Below are 17726 nucleotides of genomic sequence, written 5' to 3'. Positions count from 1 at the left end.
GCAAACGAATCCTATAGTACCGTCGCGCCATTCAATTAGTAGTTTGGCGGCATCCGTATACTACAGTGTTACAACTAGTCCAAAATAAACTTTACATAAATATTAAATAGAAAAATAATTTAAATATAATTTTTAGACATTAAAATAAAAAAATTACGATGTTAAATATAAATACGGCGCAGAGTGATGTGTTTAAAGATTTTGAAAAATTTTCAAAGTATCAGTTATTTCAATATATTTTAATTAGTTTGCCTCTTGTAATGGTATCTATGGTCCATGTTAATTATATATTTGTTGCTGAAGACGTAGCCCATAGGTAAGTTTTTGCAACGTGATTTAAATTTTACTAATATTAAGGCTGTCGCCTGTGACTCCGTCAGCGCGGAATTTAAAAAAAACTTATGTATTCTTCCAGACTATGTTCTACATCTGTGCCAAATTTCATCAACATCCATTGAACCGTACCGTAAATACCTTCAAACAAACATCCATCCATCCATCTAAACATTCGCACTTATAATAATGTTATTAATTATGTTAATGTAATTCCCACATGTAATATTAATAAGTAAGATTCGATATTTTTTATAAGAGAAAATACAAGGAGCCCTTTTTATGTTGGGAAATGCGTTTACGCATTCCTCCCGTTTCCAGGAGGGTATGTTGGACTCGCCGGCCACGAGATGGAATGTGACAGGAATACCAACTAAAACCCAACGATGTTCCTTCACGTCGCCTAGTGACTGGGTCGCGGGAACACTTGCGCAATCGTCCGCGACCCAGGCAGCGTCGTCCGCCAAGACGGATTCGTCTCATTTTGGGACGAGGAATCCCTCCATCTTACAGTAAGACGCACCCGGAATATCGAGATGCGGCTTACGTATAATTGATAGGTGGCGATGGGATGGTAGTTTCTATCGCTCGGAGCCCTACCACTAGGGGGGCAAACGGCGGTCGTGTGCACGCCGCCTGCCCACCGCTCTGCGGCGACGAACAGGGTCCGCAAATACGTCCTCCTCCGCAATGGGCTTCCCTGTCAGTGCTGCCCCGAGCCGTCACGAGGGTATCGTCGGCGTAACGCACGACGCTGATACCCCCAGGGAAAAAAATACTAGGAGCCCTAACCTATGTTAGGGGTGACTAGGCCTTAGTCGGCGGCGGTGACCCAGTGCGGCTTGGTTGACTTTACAAACATCTTTGAATATATTGGAACAAAGGCTCTGTGATAAGATTATAACACTTAGGAGGACAAAGATAAAAATCCTACAAAAATACTACGAAAATAGTAGGTGATGCGTAATTGAGTTCGTTTAAGTAGGGATGTCATAATGATCGTAACATGCTTCAGTTTCGAGTTACTGTCCTTTTAATTAATTTCGCTAAGTCATTTCAAATCTAATCACAGAAGTTTTCGTAAAATTTTCGAATCATTTACCATAGATTATGAAGACAAAAAATATTCCGAAGCGACATAAAATATATATGTAATAGTATATCTTCTTTCCTTTTCTTATAACTTCTACCTTCCGTACCTTTACCATTCTACTTGAGACCTTTTATACGATAATCAGTGTTAGTTTGAAATGTCCTGTTGAATAATACTTGTGTTCGTAAATCAAAAATGAACGTATCATTGAAACAATTCGACTAAATTATCTAATATGTTGCCAATTGATTTTAATTAGTGAAACGTCTCCCATTTAATAGTACAAACTATTCAGAAAGATTATTTAGCAACCTACGTTTTTGTTAAAGATGGTACATATCTTTATAAACCTAATAATTACGAGGCCTGAAAGTGGATCCTGACGCAGAACCTGTTTCTAATCCTTATGAAAAGAAGTAAAATAATAATAATAAAGTTTATTACATTCCATTGATAGCATTTGCTTATCAGTCACACACGGAACATTAATCGAAAAAGCGGTCAAGCTTCATTTTAAATTCATGTGACGCACCAAGACATTTGGCGACCAGAGAGGATCACGCCTTCGCCAGATATATCTATTTCGCATATAAATTCTGTGGTCTTTTAAAAAGCTAATAAAAATCGATACACATACTACACTAACACTCCGCACAAACGGCAAGTTTTTTGTTTTACATGCGTAAGAAGGGGATGCAGTCATGGATATAAACATAGACCAGGCACATGTGATGGCAAAATTAAAAGCAACTTTGGGAATTCTTTCCCCAATGTGCGATGATCTATTTACGGCACAAACTTTCGCAGATTATAAGGAATCCTAATTTTAAACTCAGACCCTATCATTTACGACTAAACTATACTGACTGTTAAATGTGTTGCGTTCTCGATCTTTTAAACTATAATCGGAGTTGAGTTTCCAGTTTATGGTGCTAAGACAATCTTCCTTTTCCTATACAAAATAAATCTGAAATTATGTTACCGCAAATCGTAATCGGATTATTATTTGATGAGTCAGGAGTAGTGATTTATTCAAATAATAAAAGAAAACTGGTTTCAGATGCCGCGTACCCGAATGTGATGGTACGAACGCTAGCGCGGAAATACCGCCGTGGTGGCCCAAAAATGTGGACTCGAAATGCTTCCGACCGGTTGTAGATGTCAGCAGTTTTGGTACATTAGATAATACTTGCTCGAATGCGACATTCGAAGAGACTCTAGAAGAATGCCACGAGTGGATCTACGAGAATCACAATTCAATAGTTGCCGCGGTGAGTTAGAAAATATGAAACAATTTAAAAATAATATGATAGACTGGTTCTTTGGAATTATTCATTAATTTACAAAGCGTAGTCCTGTTCAGAAGATCTGAAAGAGCAGATACTTATTATGCACTTAACACTTAAAGGATTTTAGATTATTTAACTAGAAATGAGGTTAATAAGATCATTCTTATCGTAACATTGGATTTAGTATTCAAAAAATACCGTAAAGTTTTTCTTTTTATTCTAAGTTTAAAGTTAAAATTATAAGCTACCAGTTATGTAAATATTATAGTTGTAAATATATAACGGTACCTATTCATAAGTAAATACTCTAAGCTTTATATGTTATGGCACGCTTCATAATCTGGTTATTAGAAGGTTAATGTGACGCACCGTTGTATATGATTAAATTTTAAGTACATTAGTACCTTATAGTCGGAATTTAATAAGCCAGATTCATAGTCCGACACAGACAGATGACTTCCATAAGTGAGAAAGTTGGATAAGAGGGAAACCTCTATAAGCGGGAAAAATATCGACGTTCCCTTGACTCTCGCTTTCATTCGGTTATCTCGTCTCGTAAATTTAAAAAAAAAATATCTTGTATTATTTTATTGGATAGCCCGAGTCGTATGAATTTGAAAAGATGATAGATTCAAAAGGTAATTTTGTTCAGACATTTGGGATATGATAATGTAATTAAGGTTAAAAAAAACTGGCAGATGTTGGTGACTCCCGTAGACTTAGTCCTAGGCAACGAAAATAAAGTCACTAGTGTGATAGTGATATTTATTATGTAAATTAATGCACCTAATGTAAACATATGTATACTCCCCGATTAATATTTTATACCCCAGCTTATTACAGTTTCTTGTTTGATTATATTTGATGTGCAATTTCTTATCTAAATTAGTTTATTACCATAATAATGTAATGTATTAAAAATAATTTCAAATGTGACTGTGACTTTGGCCATCCTTTGTGTACGAATACGAAGATTATCTATCTATTTATAATGTGAATAAAACTGCTTTACTTATAACGAAAAACTAATTTTTAAAATGTTTGTCTGTCTATCGTTTGTCTGTCCTGAAGCCCGCGTTTGTTCCGGGTAATCTCCGAAACGTGTGCGGGAGAACTTAGGCCATTTATTTTTTACCGGTAGGTATTAATGATTTTTTTTTTCTTTCAGCTAAATCTTGGATGTCAATCATGGAAGTCGACATTGGTCGGTAGTGTTCACAACGCCGGCATGATTGCCTCCGTCATGATTTCTGGATGGATAGCAGATAAGTAAGTTTTACATAAGTACTTCAGATGTGAATATCTTACGATTATTAAAATTGTCTAAGTAAAACACCAAATTTTTTCAAATCAAATTTCACAAGATCAGCGTTCGGTTTCTACAATCATGTAATTCTTGGCCCTACGCTGTTGGTACTTTTGAAACTTAGTGGTTGAAGAAAGAACGTAATACCTTTTACGTTAACTATTAACTATGATTTCTGGTATTCTTCTTATTAACGTTAGGCAACGTTTACACCCTTCTGCTATAAATGTGGTAATCAGTGCTACAGAATTTATAAATTTTACTAGCTATTGCCCGCGACTCTGTCCGCGCCGAATAAAAAATAAACTTAATTAATAGCCTATGTGTACTTCCTGACTGTGATCTACAACGACGCCAAATTTCATCAAGATCCGTTGAGCCGTTCTGGAGATACCTTCTGACAAACATCTATACATACATCCATGTAAACATTTGCATTTAACTATAATATTAGTAAGATATGTTTAAGTTCTTTCTATTTCTGTTTTCTTTTCAGAATCGGCAGAAAACCAACCATTATCATGTGTTCGATAGGCGCAGCTGTCGGCGTGTTCAAAATATTTGTCCAGAATTATTACGCATACTTAGCGATCGAGTTCTTAGAATCAATGCTTGCTTCCGGTCTTTACACCGTCAATGTTGTTTTATGTAAGTGTAAATATTACTTCAGTTCAATGTAAAATTTGAACGTTATGAGACGTTGTTTAAATTCGACAACTGTAGAGTAGTTAGATACCCGTTGCAACATCAATAAGACGTTTGTAAATAAATTATATGTACAACAATATCGTAGAATATCGAAGTCCATATCACCGAACGATTGTATACTTCATTAATTTATAAAGTAGTCGATGACATACCTACAAATCCTTGTCCCTTAAAATTTTGTGAGATAATCGGATGTTTACGGAGGTTGAACTTATATATTCTGTTTTATTGAAAATATCTTACTATTTATCTATTTATTTCTAAATTCTTTGTTCTTTCAGATAATATTTCTCCTTACAAATTATATTTCCATTTCAGTAATAGAAGTCGGTGGTGAATCGACAAGAGTGTTGGCAGGAGTTATATTCTCTTATGCAGTATACATCGGAGAGATGTTATTCGCTTTTAGTGCAATGGGACTTCAGTATTGGAAGACATTGATATTAATTGTATACACACCGATGTTCTTATTCATTTTCTACGTATTCATATTAAGAGAGAGCACAAGATGGCAACTGCTCCGTGGGAAAACTGAAGAAGCTAAAGAAACTCTAAAAGTTATCGCTAAAGTAAATAAAATAAACGTCACAGATAAAGAGATAAGTGAAATAAGTGATGCTGACCTACGATCAAGATTCAATGTTGTCGTACAAAAAGACAAAGAGACTATTAAAGATATTATCAATTCTAAAGAGATAATGATTCGGTTAGCCGTCGCATCGTTCTGTTTTTTCTCTTCCAGCTTTATATATTATGGAATGGCGGTACATTCTATACTGTTACCTGGAAATAAATACACAAATTTCGTTCTTACGTCTTTATCATCTTTCCCTGGAGATTTCATCGCATATTATACATTCAAAAAGTTTGGCAGGAAAATAACACTGCAATTTGGATATATTTTTTCAGCTGTTTTTTTGTTAGCACAAGCATTTTCACCTGAAGGTAGGTAATATTTGGTAATATTATCATAATGTAACAAATAAAATTGGGGACCAACATATTAATATCAAACAAATTAAAAAAAAAGTACTGACTACTAATTTTAGTATAATACACAAGTCACTTTTAACTTAAAGCAATCCGTGTCATTTGAATTACCGTCTCTATTTTTTTAATTCACGAATAGTCCTACTAAACTGTAACTTGTATGTTTCAATAGTGCTTTCACTAATTTTTCTTCTTACAGATATAATGTGGTTGAAAGTAGCATTGTTCTTAGCGGGAAAAGTTGGAGTCGTGGTATGCTTCACAGGCATCTATACGTACAGTTTAGAACTGTTCCCTACGAGTGTACGAGGCTCGCTTGTTGGTTGGGGAAACACGGCCGCAAGAATTGGAAGCATGCTTGCCCCGCTTACGCCTTTATTGGTAAGAGTATAGGAATAACACAGAATAAATAATATAGAAATTCTATTACCATTTTACGTACAGAGAGATGAAATAAGACTAATTTATAACTTTATCATTGTAATATTCCTGTAATAAAATAATTGTAAATCTTGGTTTGTAAACTTTTTATATTCTACAAATTTTTATTGCGTTTTTACTCAAACGTAGATTATATTTTTTTAGTTTCATTTCTGGACTTAAGCACTAGCGCAACACAGATAAAAACAAAGAGTATTTAATATATAATAATAGTATTTGAAGTGTTAAAAATTGTTATCTTTATTTTATTTTTAAAATTTAAAATATGAATGATTTTTTTTTTCAGTCAGCGGAAATTACGTTCCTATCATCGCTCCTGTTCGCATCTACAGCGATTATTTCCGCATTACTTCTTACATTTACGCCTGAAACGAGAAAATTACCGTTGTTTGATACTATAGCGCAAGTGGATAATTATAGAGAGAAAATTATTACCGCATTGTAAAATAGAATACAGAAATTGTTGTTACAACACTAGCGTAAAAAATATCTCGTTGTCTTTAAAGAAACATAGACAAAATTATGTTTTTATAACAGTGGGTTTCTGAGACCTAAATCTCTTTATAAAACGTATTGTCATTGCTGTTATTATCTTTGACAAAATAGAGATAACAATATGTTCTAAACGGTCTCAGAAACCAACGGTAAGTATCACGATAGTAGATGGTTGTTTTATACATAAGTTTGATATTTCTATTAGATTTCGTCACGAACTAAGTTATTTTAAAGGTCTTAAAGTGCGCTCTTTAATTTAATGATATTAATTCATTCTTACTTACAATTTTAACGTAAATCAATACATAGTATAAAACAAAGTCGCTTTCGCTGTATGTCCGTATGTATGCTTAGATCTTTAAAACTACGCAACGGATTTTGACGCGGTTTTTTTTAATAGATAGAGTGATTCTTAAGGAAGGTTTGTATGTATAATAAATGCATAATATAGTAGAGAAACACTGATAAATTTAAAGTTTTCTAATGTGATGTCGTAAATAAGCACGTTTTTTTTGCGCTTATATTGCAAACGCTGGCTGAACCCTACGAGATAGACCAAAATAATGTACTACAGTATTGTTCACCTTAAAAAGTTCAACAAAAAAGTCCGCGATGGTATATGTCTATCTCTTAGGGATAACCCAGCATAACCATTTTTATTCTTTTACGAAGTGATTTTAAACAATACAGCATTAATCCTTATCCATTTAAGTACCTTAAATAAATTGTGCATTTATTCTGTAGTAGGTATATTTTGCATTGCACCCGTGCGAAGCCGGGGCGGGTCGCTAGTGTAAGTATAAGGATGTAGCTTCGTAAGTGTACCCATGTACGATATAGCTTTATATGAAAATAAAAATGTAGCCGTACGTTTTTGAATGCGTATTGGCCATACATTGTTTTTAGTTCAATCGTTAATTTTTAATAAAGTTGTTTAAGTTTTTTTTAGATATGTATTACTTTCTATTGAATGTTTTGATTATTTTTAGACTTACAAAGTTAATTCAAACCGATGTCTGAGATAAAAAAAAACATATGAAACTGTTTCGCTCTTTTTGAAATATTTAAAAGAATGTTTTCATTTCGCTAACAAAAAAAATTATTCCGTCGATCTCACATGTGATCATATAGTATATTGTAGCTAATACTTATGTTTATTTATATTAAGGTTATTTAATAGTATGCAACTTGTTGTAAACAGGTTTTTTTTTTGTAATAAATACCTATTTAAAGAAATAAATTAAGTGATCTTCGCCAATCAGTAATGGTTTTATTAATGACCAATTCCTCTTTTAATTTATTTTTTAATCAATCTGTTCCTTTTTATTTTGATTTCCTTCTCTAACTTGCTTTATTGGCAAAATGTTTAAAACTAACGTTAAATTCCGGGAAGTACTACAATCAAAAAGATAAAATAACTTCGTCGCTAACTCTTAGTTATGACATTTATACACAACATACATATTTAAGTAAAGAATCTCGCCAAACAATGAATAGGCATGTAAGTTGGGAGTATAGACTGATGATAATGGAATTGAAACAAAGAAGTATGAAAAAAAATTGTCAAAAAAGTTATCTTTTTTCTTTGCAATATGGCAATTTCTAATTTACAATTATTTAGCTTCCTCTTGCGCTTAGCACTGGCTTAAAGGTCTAGTAACCAGGCCAAAAAATCAACAAAAAAGACTTGGCATCTGTTATCTGTCACTGTCAGACTATCACCAAGCTTGGTGTCATCGTGGTTATAAGTTGTAAAACAACGAGTTATAATTCATTTTATTTCTGCAAACTCTAATTCAAAAAGCCTTATTTACTTAAAAAGTGGAAATTTTTATATATTTAAATAAATATCAAGTCCTACACATAATATGGCAGGATTTGAAATAAGAACTTCTAATAGCAAAAAGGTAATTTCACTGCTTTTGTAAACAACATTTCAAATGTGAGCTTTCGACTTATCTTTTTTTCGTTATTTACAGGGAAAAGGATTGTTTGCAACCAAGAAGTATGACAAAGGTGATATTATATTGGAAGAAGACCCGTTAGTTTCGTGCCAATTTGCTTGGAATGCGGCATACAGATATTTAGCATGTGACTACTGTATGAGGTTATATCACTGTTTCTTTCTGTTTATTAGCTGCTCGTATATTGTATAAATTCAAGATCTAACAAACGCTTTATATTTCTCTAGGCCATTGGAAACGCCAGAACAAAATGTGAGACGACTGTCTTGTAAACCAGATATAGTCCTACCACATGCCAATTGTTTTGATATAAACCTGGAGAATATAGCTACTTGTGAGCAATGCAGTACATTATACTGCGGAGAGGAATGTAAACAACGAGCATTTGATACTTATCATAGAAGTTTATGTTATGACACAACTGATGCACAACATCCTATAGTGGTACTCTTGGAGACTTGGAAGTGAGTGTAATTTATCTTTTTAATTTTAAAAATTGTACCATTAATTGAATGAAGAGAAATACTGAAAACTCTAAGTAGATGGTGCCAGCACCAATAGTTCACTATCATCTGACAAAGTTTTTGTATATCTTTCTTATTAAAATTAAAAATATATTCCTTACTGACTGTGCTGGATTTTTAAAAGCCCTGAAGCCGGAATGCAATGCTGCAGTCCACAGAGTAATTTGTGGATAATTTAAGTGTTTTGATATCTGTGATATACACTTTTGATCATGCTGACATCTATACTGAGCAAGACAGTTTTTCTTCCGATTCAAAGTAGCACTATTTTAAATTAGAATTTGATTTCCTTATCAAGTCTACCTAGGCCAACTTTAATAGTCTATGTTTTAGTGATCATTCAATAAAAAAAAATCACTATATGAAGTTGGAAATCCAAACATGTACAACATCATTCTGTGATTTTCCAGACAAATGCATTATCCACCAGAAACAACGAGTGTAATGCTTTTAGTAAGAATACTGGCTTTTATAGAACAGAGTAATGATCCTACTGCAGCAGCCAGTGTTATCAAACAATTCTGTCATAGAACGGTAAATGAGGATGCAGAACTTGTTCATAAGTTACTCGGTGAACAGTTTACTGATCAACTGAATACATTGCGAGATATGACAGCTAATGTTATTAATGGAGAACACATACAAGAGGTAGTGATTTTTTATGCTAAAAATGAACACTGTTTATGTGATAAATTTAACCAGTGAAAGTTCTGATTTTATATGGATGTAGTCATCTATATATGTAAAAGAAAGTCGTGTTAGTTAAACTATTTATAACTCAAGATAAGTCGAACTGATTTAGCTGAAAATTGATGGGGAGGTAGCTTAGAACTAGGAGACGGACATAGGAACTTTTTTATTTTGTGTGCATTTTTTTTATTCCGCGCGGACGGAGTCGCGGGTAAAAGCTAGTATAAAATAAATCTGTGTTCATAATCAGCTTTTTGAATTTAATCTAATGTTTAAAGTTTCAGCTAGATCATTATCTTTTAAGCTAAAAAATTTGGTATAAAGATAGCTCACTAAAAGTAGTTTATCATCTGTAACATATTGTTCTTATTCATGTAATTTTTTGACATTTTTATTAGTGTCTATGAAATAAAAACTATAGTTTACGAAAACAATTTTCAGTTTCTGACACCGGAAGGCTTTTGCAGTTTAATGGCACTAGTTGGTACAAATGGTCAAGGTATTGGTACAAGCCCACTTGCAATGTGGGTTAATTCCGTATCAGAATTGACTATGTCAGATGATGAGAGACAACAACTTGATTTGTTTATTGATAAGCTGTATCAATATGTAGAACAAGGTAAGTGTTTAATATGATTATTTTCACTCTTGAATTATATCTTCTTGTGGTAAAATTTATAAATCACTAGCTGTCGCCCGTGACTGTCCGGGCGAAATTAAAAAAAAAATCGTTATAAGTAGCCTATGTGTTCTATCAGACTATGTTCTACATCTGTGCCAAATTTTATCAACAGATACCTTAAAACAAACATCCATTCATCTAAATTTTCGCATTTATAATATTAGTAAGATTTAAGAATTTGCAGAACAAATTTTAATTATTTAACTTTATAGTACAGTACAATCTCACTAATCCGGCACTTCGATACGCTTTCCTCGCTTTCGCCTCCCTTTCCCTTTGCGCTTTGGTCGCACAGGTATAGAGGGGAAAGGGAGGCGTGGGCGGAGATTGCCTATGATTATTTCAAAACTAGTTAATTACATATGTGCCTACATGTTAATTCAATTGTTCCATAATACATTACATACATTTATTCTCTCTATGAAATGCTTTATTTTATTTATTACTGATGACTTTTTCAGTATAACCCAGTAATCCGAACATTCCAATAATCCGGCACCCTCCGGTTTTTAATAGTGCCGGATTAGGGAGATTGTACTGTATATATTATTTTACACTAATTAATTTGTTAAATAAACCCACCTTTTAAAGTTTTTGTGTGGTGCTTTTGTGTATTTTTTTTAAGAGATTAGAAAGTGAGCATCATTGTTTATAACTGTTTACCATACATTTCTCTGCAGCCAATATTTATTAAAATGTTTCAGTTAATTTAAGGAAACAAATAAACAAATACTTAAAAAAATCTTGACATTTCTACTTTTTATTTTTTTTACAGAATCCGGTACTTTTTTAAACACAGAAGGCTCAGGTCTGTACCGATTGCAGAGTGCATGCAATCACAGCTGTGCCCCTAATGCTGAGTCATCATTTCCGTATGGCAACCATAGGATACAGTTGAAAGCAATTGATCTTATAATGCCTGGAGATGAGATATCCATAAGCTATTTAGACGAGTGCTCACTTCAAAGGTCGAGGCATTCTAGACAGAAGGTAACTAAAATGGCTTATAGTTGTATTATTTTTTTACGTCTTAATAAATAATTTGATAAGTGATTTAGCATCAGACTATTAAAATTTATCAAAAGATTTAATAAATAGAAATAATTATGGTATAGAAAACTTTTGACATAAACCGATCACCAAACAATTTATTTTAATCAACTTTGTTCATAAAATTATTTAGAGTGGCGCTTGCTCAGGGGTTACACACTTGACTTGCAATCTGCAGGTCCTGGTTTTGAATCTCGCTATGTACCTTACGATGAAGGAAAACATTGTGATGCGATCTGCACATATCTGAGAAGAAATTCAATGATATGTGTGAAGTCAACTCGCACTTGGCCAGCGTGGTTGACTATGGCTTAGTCACCCCTAACTTAGGGTAGGCTTGGAGCCTCTCGATGGGGATGTATAGCGAGCTGATGATGATGATAAAATTAAAGAACTTATAAGTAAAGTGTATAAACCTATAGTAATACATACTATTATAATGCAATTTTGTGATTTTTTTTTAGGAACTGGCACAGAATTATTTGTTTGTCTGTTGGTGTGAGCGTTGCCTTGCTCAAGGCTCGCAGCCGGACTGCACCAGCGAGGAGGAGATGAGTGATGATGAAATAGATGATGAAGACTGATGTTCCAACTTCCTGGCATTTTGCCTCTTAGGTCTATGATGGATGAAACAAATTACTGTGAAGGTGAAGTCATGGAAACTTCGTCTCCAGATTCAGTGAAAGTGTCTCCGTTGTAGTCCTAAAGTGCTTTGTGTATTGAACATGAGTTTAAATGTATGTGAATGAGTTAAAGTGAAATGACACTAAAAGTGTATAAACTTCAGTAAGGTATGTTATATTTTATTATCTTTGGAGGGAAGTAATTTAAAGTTTATTAGCAGTAGAGTATTTTATATGATGTATAAATAGCTTTGTATAAAGTTGTTTTTAACAGTAGCCAAAAGGCAGTTTTACTCACCGTTGGACATTAATGTCAATTATTTAGTTTTACAAATACGCTCACGATTTTTTTTAAGTTACAAAAATACAGATGCATTTGTTAAAATACATTGTCAATATTACAACGACATATATAATTAGTATGTTATGTAAATTAAAATAATATATAATTATATGTAAACGAATTTTGTTCATCGGTGGCACAGGGGTTAAGTACTTGACTATGTAGGTCAATCTGTAGGTCCTGGGTTCGAATCCCGCCATGTACCAATGTGTTTTCGATTTACATATGTACATTTATCTGACGTTCTTACGGTGAAGAAAAACATTGTGATGCTGCCCATATTTGAGAAGAAATTCAAAGATATGTGTAAAGTCAACCCACACTGGCCCAGCGTGGTTGACTATAGCCTAGTCACCCCTAAATTGGGGTAGGCTTCGACCCCTTCATTGGGAACGTATAGTGAGCTGATGATGATGAATTTTTTGACTGGCCTAATTTGAAACATGGCCTAAATAAATCGATAGATGTTTTTTTTAATATATTAGCTTGTTGTTAGATAGTTGTAGTGAAAATCCTAGATTTTTATTAAATTAATGGCTCAATTAGTGAGTACCAGAGGCAAAATTATAATCCTAGTCTTTTCTTATAAGGAAGGCATGGGAAGGGGAAGGGAACTGGGCGATGAGGCAACATATAGGTACCCCTCCTCTGTAACTTACAATTGGCAATACATCGAAAATCTTATTGTAGATGTCTATTAGCAATGGTTGTTTCTGTATTTTAGCTAAACCTGGTGGCTGTTTGCACATTTATTAAATATTATTTTATACCTTAAATTATATAAAAATCTTTCTATTAAATAATGACTAGCTGTTTTGGTAGATTAATATGGTATGTCTTTTGTAATATGTACACATGTGTAATCTGTAGGTTTAGTCCGCTTCAATATTTTCGCGCCGAAATTTGATGATATGTAAATTTTTTATGAAGGTTTGTGCAGCGTCTTGTCTGTCATTCCAAACCAAGTTCTGTCATATTGATTATGGTTTCTGCAACTACCAACTTGCACTTTATGATATAATCGACAAGTTGTGTTTTCCTGCTCGTTTGTAAATAAAGATGCTCACAAATGCTTGGTTTTGGAACATTATAAATTTGTGCTGCTTCGCTGAAACTGAGTTTTTTTTTTCGTTTTAACATCGTATTTATTTACCTAATTTTAAGATTGTACTTAGGTTTGGTATTTCTTTTGTAATTCAGTATCGAAAAAATGCTGATTATGCCATTTTTTATTGTTATTTGTGCATCAAATATCGTAATGGATATTTAGATATTTTTAGGTGCTCTCTTTTCGCTTTAGTACGAGAGTTTTTCTTTATTTTTTTTTAAGCTTCATAAGCTTATGAGATTTTAAATAAAAATATAAAGCTTCATGAGATTTTTATTTTTTAATCAAACATATATGTAACTCATATACTAGGACAGCATTTACAAATTTTTATTTAGGAATAATAGAATGTTTTCGTTATGTAGAACAATAAAAGATGTGTTAAATATGCATTTGTTTTATTTACCTGTTTTTATTTTCGATATGTTTGATGACTAGTGTAACTGGGCACTGTCAGTGGGCTGCCGAAACACACGAATGATATATTTTAACTCTGTCGATCGCACGCGTATTTGTCAGCGCGAAAATAGATAAATAGCGGCCTTTAATATTTCCGTATACATGAGATACCTTCCCGACAAAGTCCTGTTAAAATCTGCCCATTCGTTTCGTAGATTACCGGAACAAACGCGACATTATGGATAGATCAAAAATAAAAAATATATAAATTGGATTATTCATCATTCAGTGACGCAGATTATACATCATGTTTATTGTATAGATGTGTTTTGCCAGTCATATTGACTAATTCATTCAGGATAGTATTTTTAGAGAATTGTTAGTCAAGATCATCTCGAGCGTATTGCGCGCTAAAGTTCCCAAAACCAAGTGACAGATAGCTGTAGTGAGGCGACGTAAGCGTTGATATTTGACATGTCTAGTGCTGCGCCGATACACCGGCACAGTGTTGATTTTTGTCTCTAACAGTTCGGCCATCCTGCATTTCCTTCGTCCTCGAAGGAGTATTGATCCTTGCTGCATCGTTTTACACGCTGTCCCAAGCGCCATGAAGAGCCAGAACACCTCCAAGAAAAAGGACCTAAAAGCAAATCAGCCCCGTAGGCAGAAAATATAGCCCCGTAGGCAAACATATAGCCCCGTAGGCACAACTTAGCCCCGTAGGCAAAACATATAGCCCCATAGGCACAACTTAGCCCCGTAGGCAAAAATTGATTTTGTATCAACCATGTATCTGAAATAAAACTAATAATAATTGTTATTAAACATACGCCCCGTAGGCAAAACATACGCCCGGAGGCTAAACATACGCCCGGAGGCAACATATACGCCCGGAGGCTAAACATACGCCCGGAGGCAACATATACGCCCGGAGGCTAAACATACGCCCGGAGGCAACATATACGCCCGGAGGCTAAACATACGCCCGGAGGCAACATATACGCCCGGAGGCTAAACATACGCCCGGAGGCAACATATACGCCCGGAGGCTAAACATACGCCCGGAGGCAACATATACGCCCGGAGGCTAAACATACGCCCGGAGGCAACATATACGCCCGGAGGCTAAACATACGCCCCATAGGCAATCTTTGATTTTCTTTTATCAATCATGTGTCTGAAATAAAAGTTTTATTAATCATACGCCCCATAGGCAAAACATACGCCCGGAGGCAACATATACGCCCTGAGGCTAAACACACGCCCCATAGGCAATCTTTGATTTCTTTTTTTTTTATCGATCATGAGTCTGAAATAAAAGTTATCATTATTATTATTTACTACCATGTCAAATACCTGGCATTCCGTGCACCCTGTACTCCATGACATCTATACCCATCAATACTCTCTACAGGTTCGCGGCCTCGGCCTGCTCGCGACAGGTACATCACAAGCGTACTGCTCGCGACGGGTGCTCCACAAGCGCCGTTGCTCGCGACAGGCGCTCCACAAGCGCCACTGCTAACGACAGGCACTTTACAAGCGCACTGCTCACCACACGCGTTTCACTGGTGCGCTAATTGTAAACAGGCACCGCTCAGGCGCGCTGATCATAAACAGGCACCGCTCAGGCGCGCTGATTGTAGACAGGCACCGCTCAGGCGCCCTGATCGTAGACAGGCACCGCTCAGGCGCGCTGATCGTAAACAGGCACCGCTCAGGCGCGCTGATTGTAGACAGGCACCGCTCAGGCGCGCTGATTGTAGACAGGCACCGCTCAGGCGCGCTGATTGTAGACAGGCACCGCTCAGGCGCGCTGATCGTAAACAGGCACCGCTCAGGCGCGCTGATCGTAAACAGGCACCGCTCAGGCGCCCTGATTGTAGACAGGCACCGCTCAGGCGCGCTGATCGTAAACAGGCACCGCTCAGGCGCCCTGATTGTAGACAGGCACCGCTCAGGCGCGCTGATCGTAAACAGGCACCGCTCAGGCGCGCTGATTGTAGACAGGCACCGCTCAGGCGCGCTGATTGTAGACAGGCACCGCTCAGGCGCGCTGATTGTAGACAGGCACCGCTCAGGCGCGCTGATCGTAAACAGGCACCGCTCAGGCGCGCTGATCGTAAACAGGCACCGCTCAGGCGCCCTGATTGTAGACAGGCACCGCTCAGGCGCCCTGATCGTAAACAGGCACCGCTCAGGCGCGCTGATCGTAAACAGGCACCGCTCAGGCGCCCTGATTGTAGACAGGCACCGCTCAGGCGCGCTGATCGTAAACAGGCACCGCTCAGGCGCCCTGATTGTAGACAGGCACCGCTCAGGCGCGCTGATCGTAAACAGGCACCGCTCAGGCGCGCTGATTGTAGACAGGCACTTTCACAAGCGCGCTGCTCCCGACAGGCGCTTTCACAAGCGCGCTGCTCCCGACAGGCGCTTTCACAAGCGCGCTGCTCCCGACAGGCGCTTTCACAAGCGCGCTGCTCCCGACAGGCGCTTTCACAAGCGCGCTGCTCCCGACAGGCGCTTTCACAAGCGCGCTGCTCGCGACACGCGCTTCGATCGCGCGCTGCTCGCGACACGCGCTTCGATCGCGCGCTGCTCGCGACACGCGCTTCGATTGCGCGCTGCTCGCGACACGCGCTTCGATCGCGCGCTGCTCGCGACACGCGCTTCGATCGCGCGCTGCTCGCGACACGCGCTTCAATCGCGCGCTGCTCGCGACACGCGCTTCGATCGCGCGCTGCTCGTGACACGCGCTTCGATTGCGCGCTGCTCGCGACACGCGCTTCGATCGCGCGCTGCTCGCGACACGCGCTTCGATCGCGCGCTGCTCGCGACACGCGCTTCAATCGCGCGCTGCTCGCGACATGCGCAGGTTCGGACCCTTAGGCGGTAACTCGATCTACACGATTTCTCTTGTCATCTCAAACACCAAGTATCTTTATGGATCTATAACATTCATCACATGACCATGTAGGGCAAGCATGTCATGACATACCAAACAATAAAATCAAGTTTTAATTCAGAAGTATCCTGGTGACACACAAATTAAAATAAACTGAACTTAGAAAGGACATCAATGACTTAAGACATAATGATATCCATCTGACTCAGGTAATGGCTTTAATTTTATCACAACTCTGCTTTACCAGACCCTCACTAATAAACTGATCTATATTCTCAATTTCAGTTGTTAGGAAAATTCTTTAAATTAATTGAAAAACCTGATCTTGTCTTATTAAACATCAACACTAAAAATATAATAAATGTTGGTTTGATCTTACCGCAGTACAAATTGAATAAGTATCCATGCCAGGACATCCGGCAGCTTATACCAATAATGGCTTGAACAATCATGCTATCTGTCATATTACATGACATGTGACATGCCAATCCCAAGTTTGTCATAATAAAATTTTACTGAATCCTCACCCTTTGGTTTAACTCAATTGGCATGTTCCCTAGTCTGAACTACTACTACTGTTCTTAACAAATGGAAACACTTGAATTAAATTTGTCATCAACTGACATAATGAATACATGGGGTCCTCCATTCATATTTTGGCAAAGTTATCTTTGCCATGCAATTGCATTGTAACATCTTTTCATGCATATTTGTCACAACTTCAAAATTATATTCCACATAATACACCACTGACTTGTATTTTAGTTTTTGTACCAACTCCTT

The 17726-nt window shown here is 36.7% G+C and overlaps 2 protein-coding genes across 2 annotated transcripts; both read left to right on the top strand.

Annotated features, from left to right (window-relative positions):
- Positions 1–153: 153 nt before the first annotated feature.
- Positions 154–6605, top strand: LOC106711488 (organic cation transporter protein). Its single transcript, XM_014503809.2, has 7 exons — positions 154–316; positions 2487–2697; positions 3884–3984; positions 4518–4669; positions 5048–5674; positions 5919–6100; positions 6447–6605. The coding sequence occupies exons 1-7, from the start codon at positions 159–161 to the stop codon at positions 6603–6605; spliced, it is 1590 nt and encodes a 529-aa protein (XP_014359295.2). The 5' UTR covers positions 154–158.
- Positions 6606–8383: 1778 nt separating this feature from the next.
- On the top strand, positions 8384–12522 carry LOC106711461 (histone-lysine N-trimethyltransferase SMYD5). The gene is made up of 7 exons (XM_014503776.2): positions 8384–8562; positions 8635–8762; positions 8847–9083; positions 9554–9791; positions 10275–10452; positions 11291–11505; positions 12030–12522. Exons 1-7 carry the CDS (start codon positions 8524–8526, stop codon positions 12147–12149), a joined length of 1155 nt encoding a protein of 384 aa, XP_014359262.2. The 5' UTR covers positions 8384–8523; the 3' UTR covers positions 12150–12522.
- The last annotated feature ends 5204 nt before the right edge of the window (positions 12523–17726 follow it).

Source organism: Papilio machaon, chromosome 11, assembly GCF_912999745.1.
Source record: "Papilio machaon chromosome 11, ilPapMach1.1, whole genome shotgun sequence".
NCBI lineage: Eukaryota > Metazoa > Arthropoda > Insecta > Lepidoptera > Papilionidae > Papilio > Papilio machaon.
This window is presented reverse-complemented; position numbering and strand designations above follow the sequence as displayed.

Bases quoted from the DNA above. Each gene is read 5' to 3' on its own strand.
- LOC106711488 (XM_014503809.2), top strand. From the start codon at position 159: ATGTTAAATATAAATACGGCGCAGAGTGATGTGTTTAAAGATTTTGAA. The intron at 317-2,486 runs GTAAGTTTTTGC...AACTGGTTTCAG, and splicing joins GCTGAAGACGTAGCCCATAG to ATGCCGCGTACCCGAATGTG. The intron at 2,698-3,883 runs GTGAGTTAGAAA...TTTTTCTTTCAG, and splicing joins ACAATTCAATAGTTGCCGCG to CTAAATCTTGGATGTCAATC.
- LOC106711461 (XM_014503776.2), top strand. From the start codon at position 8,524: ATGGCAGGATTTGAAATAAGAACTTCTAATAGCAAAAAG. The intron at 8,763-8,846 runs GTTATATCACTG...ATATTTCTCTAG, and splicing joins GCATGTGACTACTGTATGAG to GCCATTGGAAACGCCAGAAC. The intron at 9,084-9,553 runs GTGAGTGTAATT...GTGATTTTCCAG, and splicing joins GTACTCTTGGAGACTTGGAA to ACAAATGCATTATCCACCAG.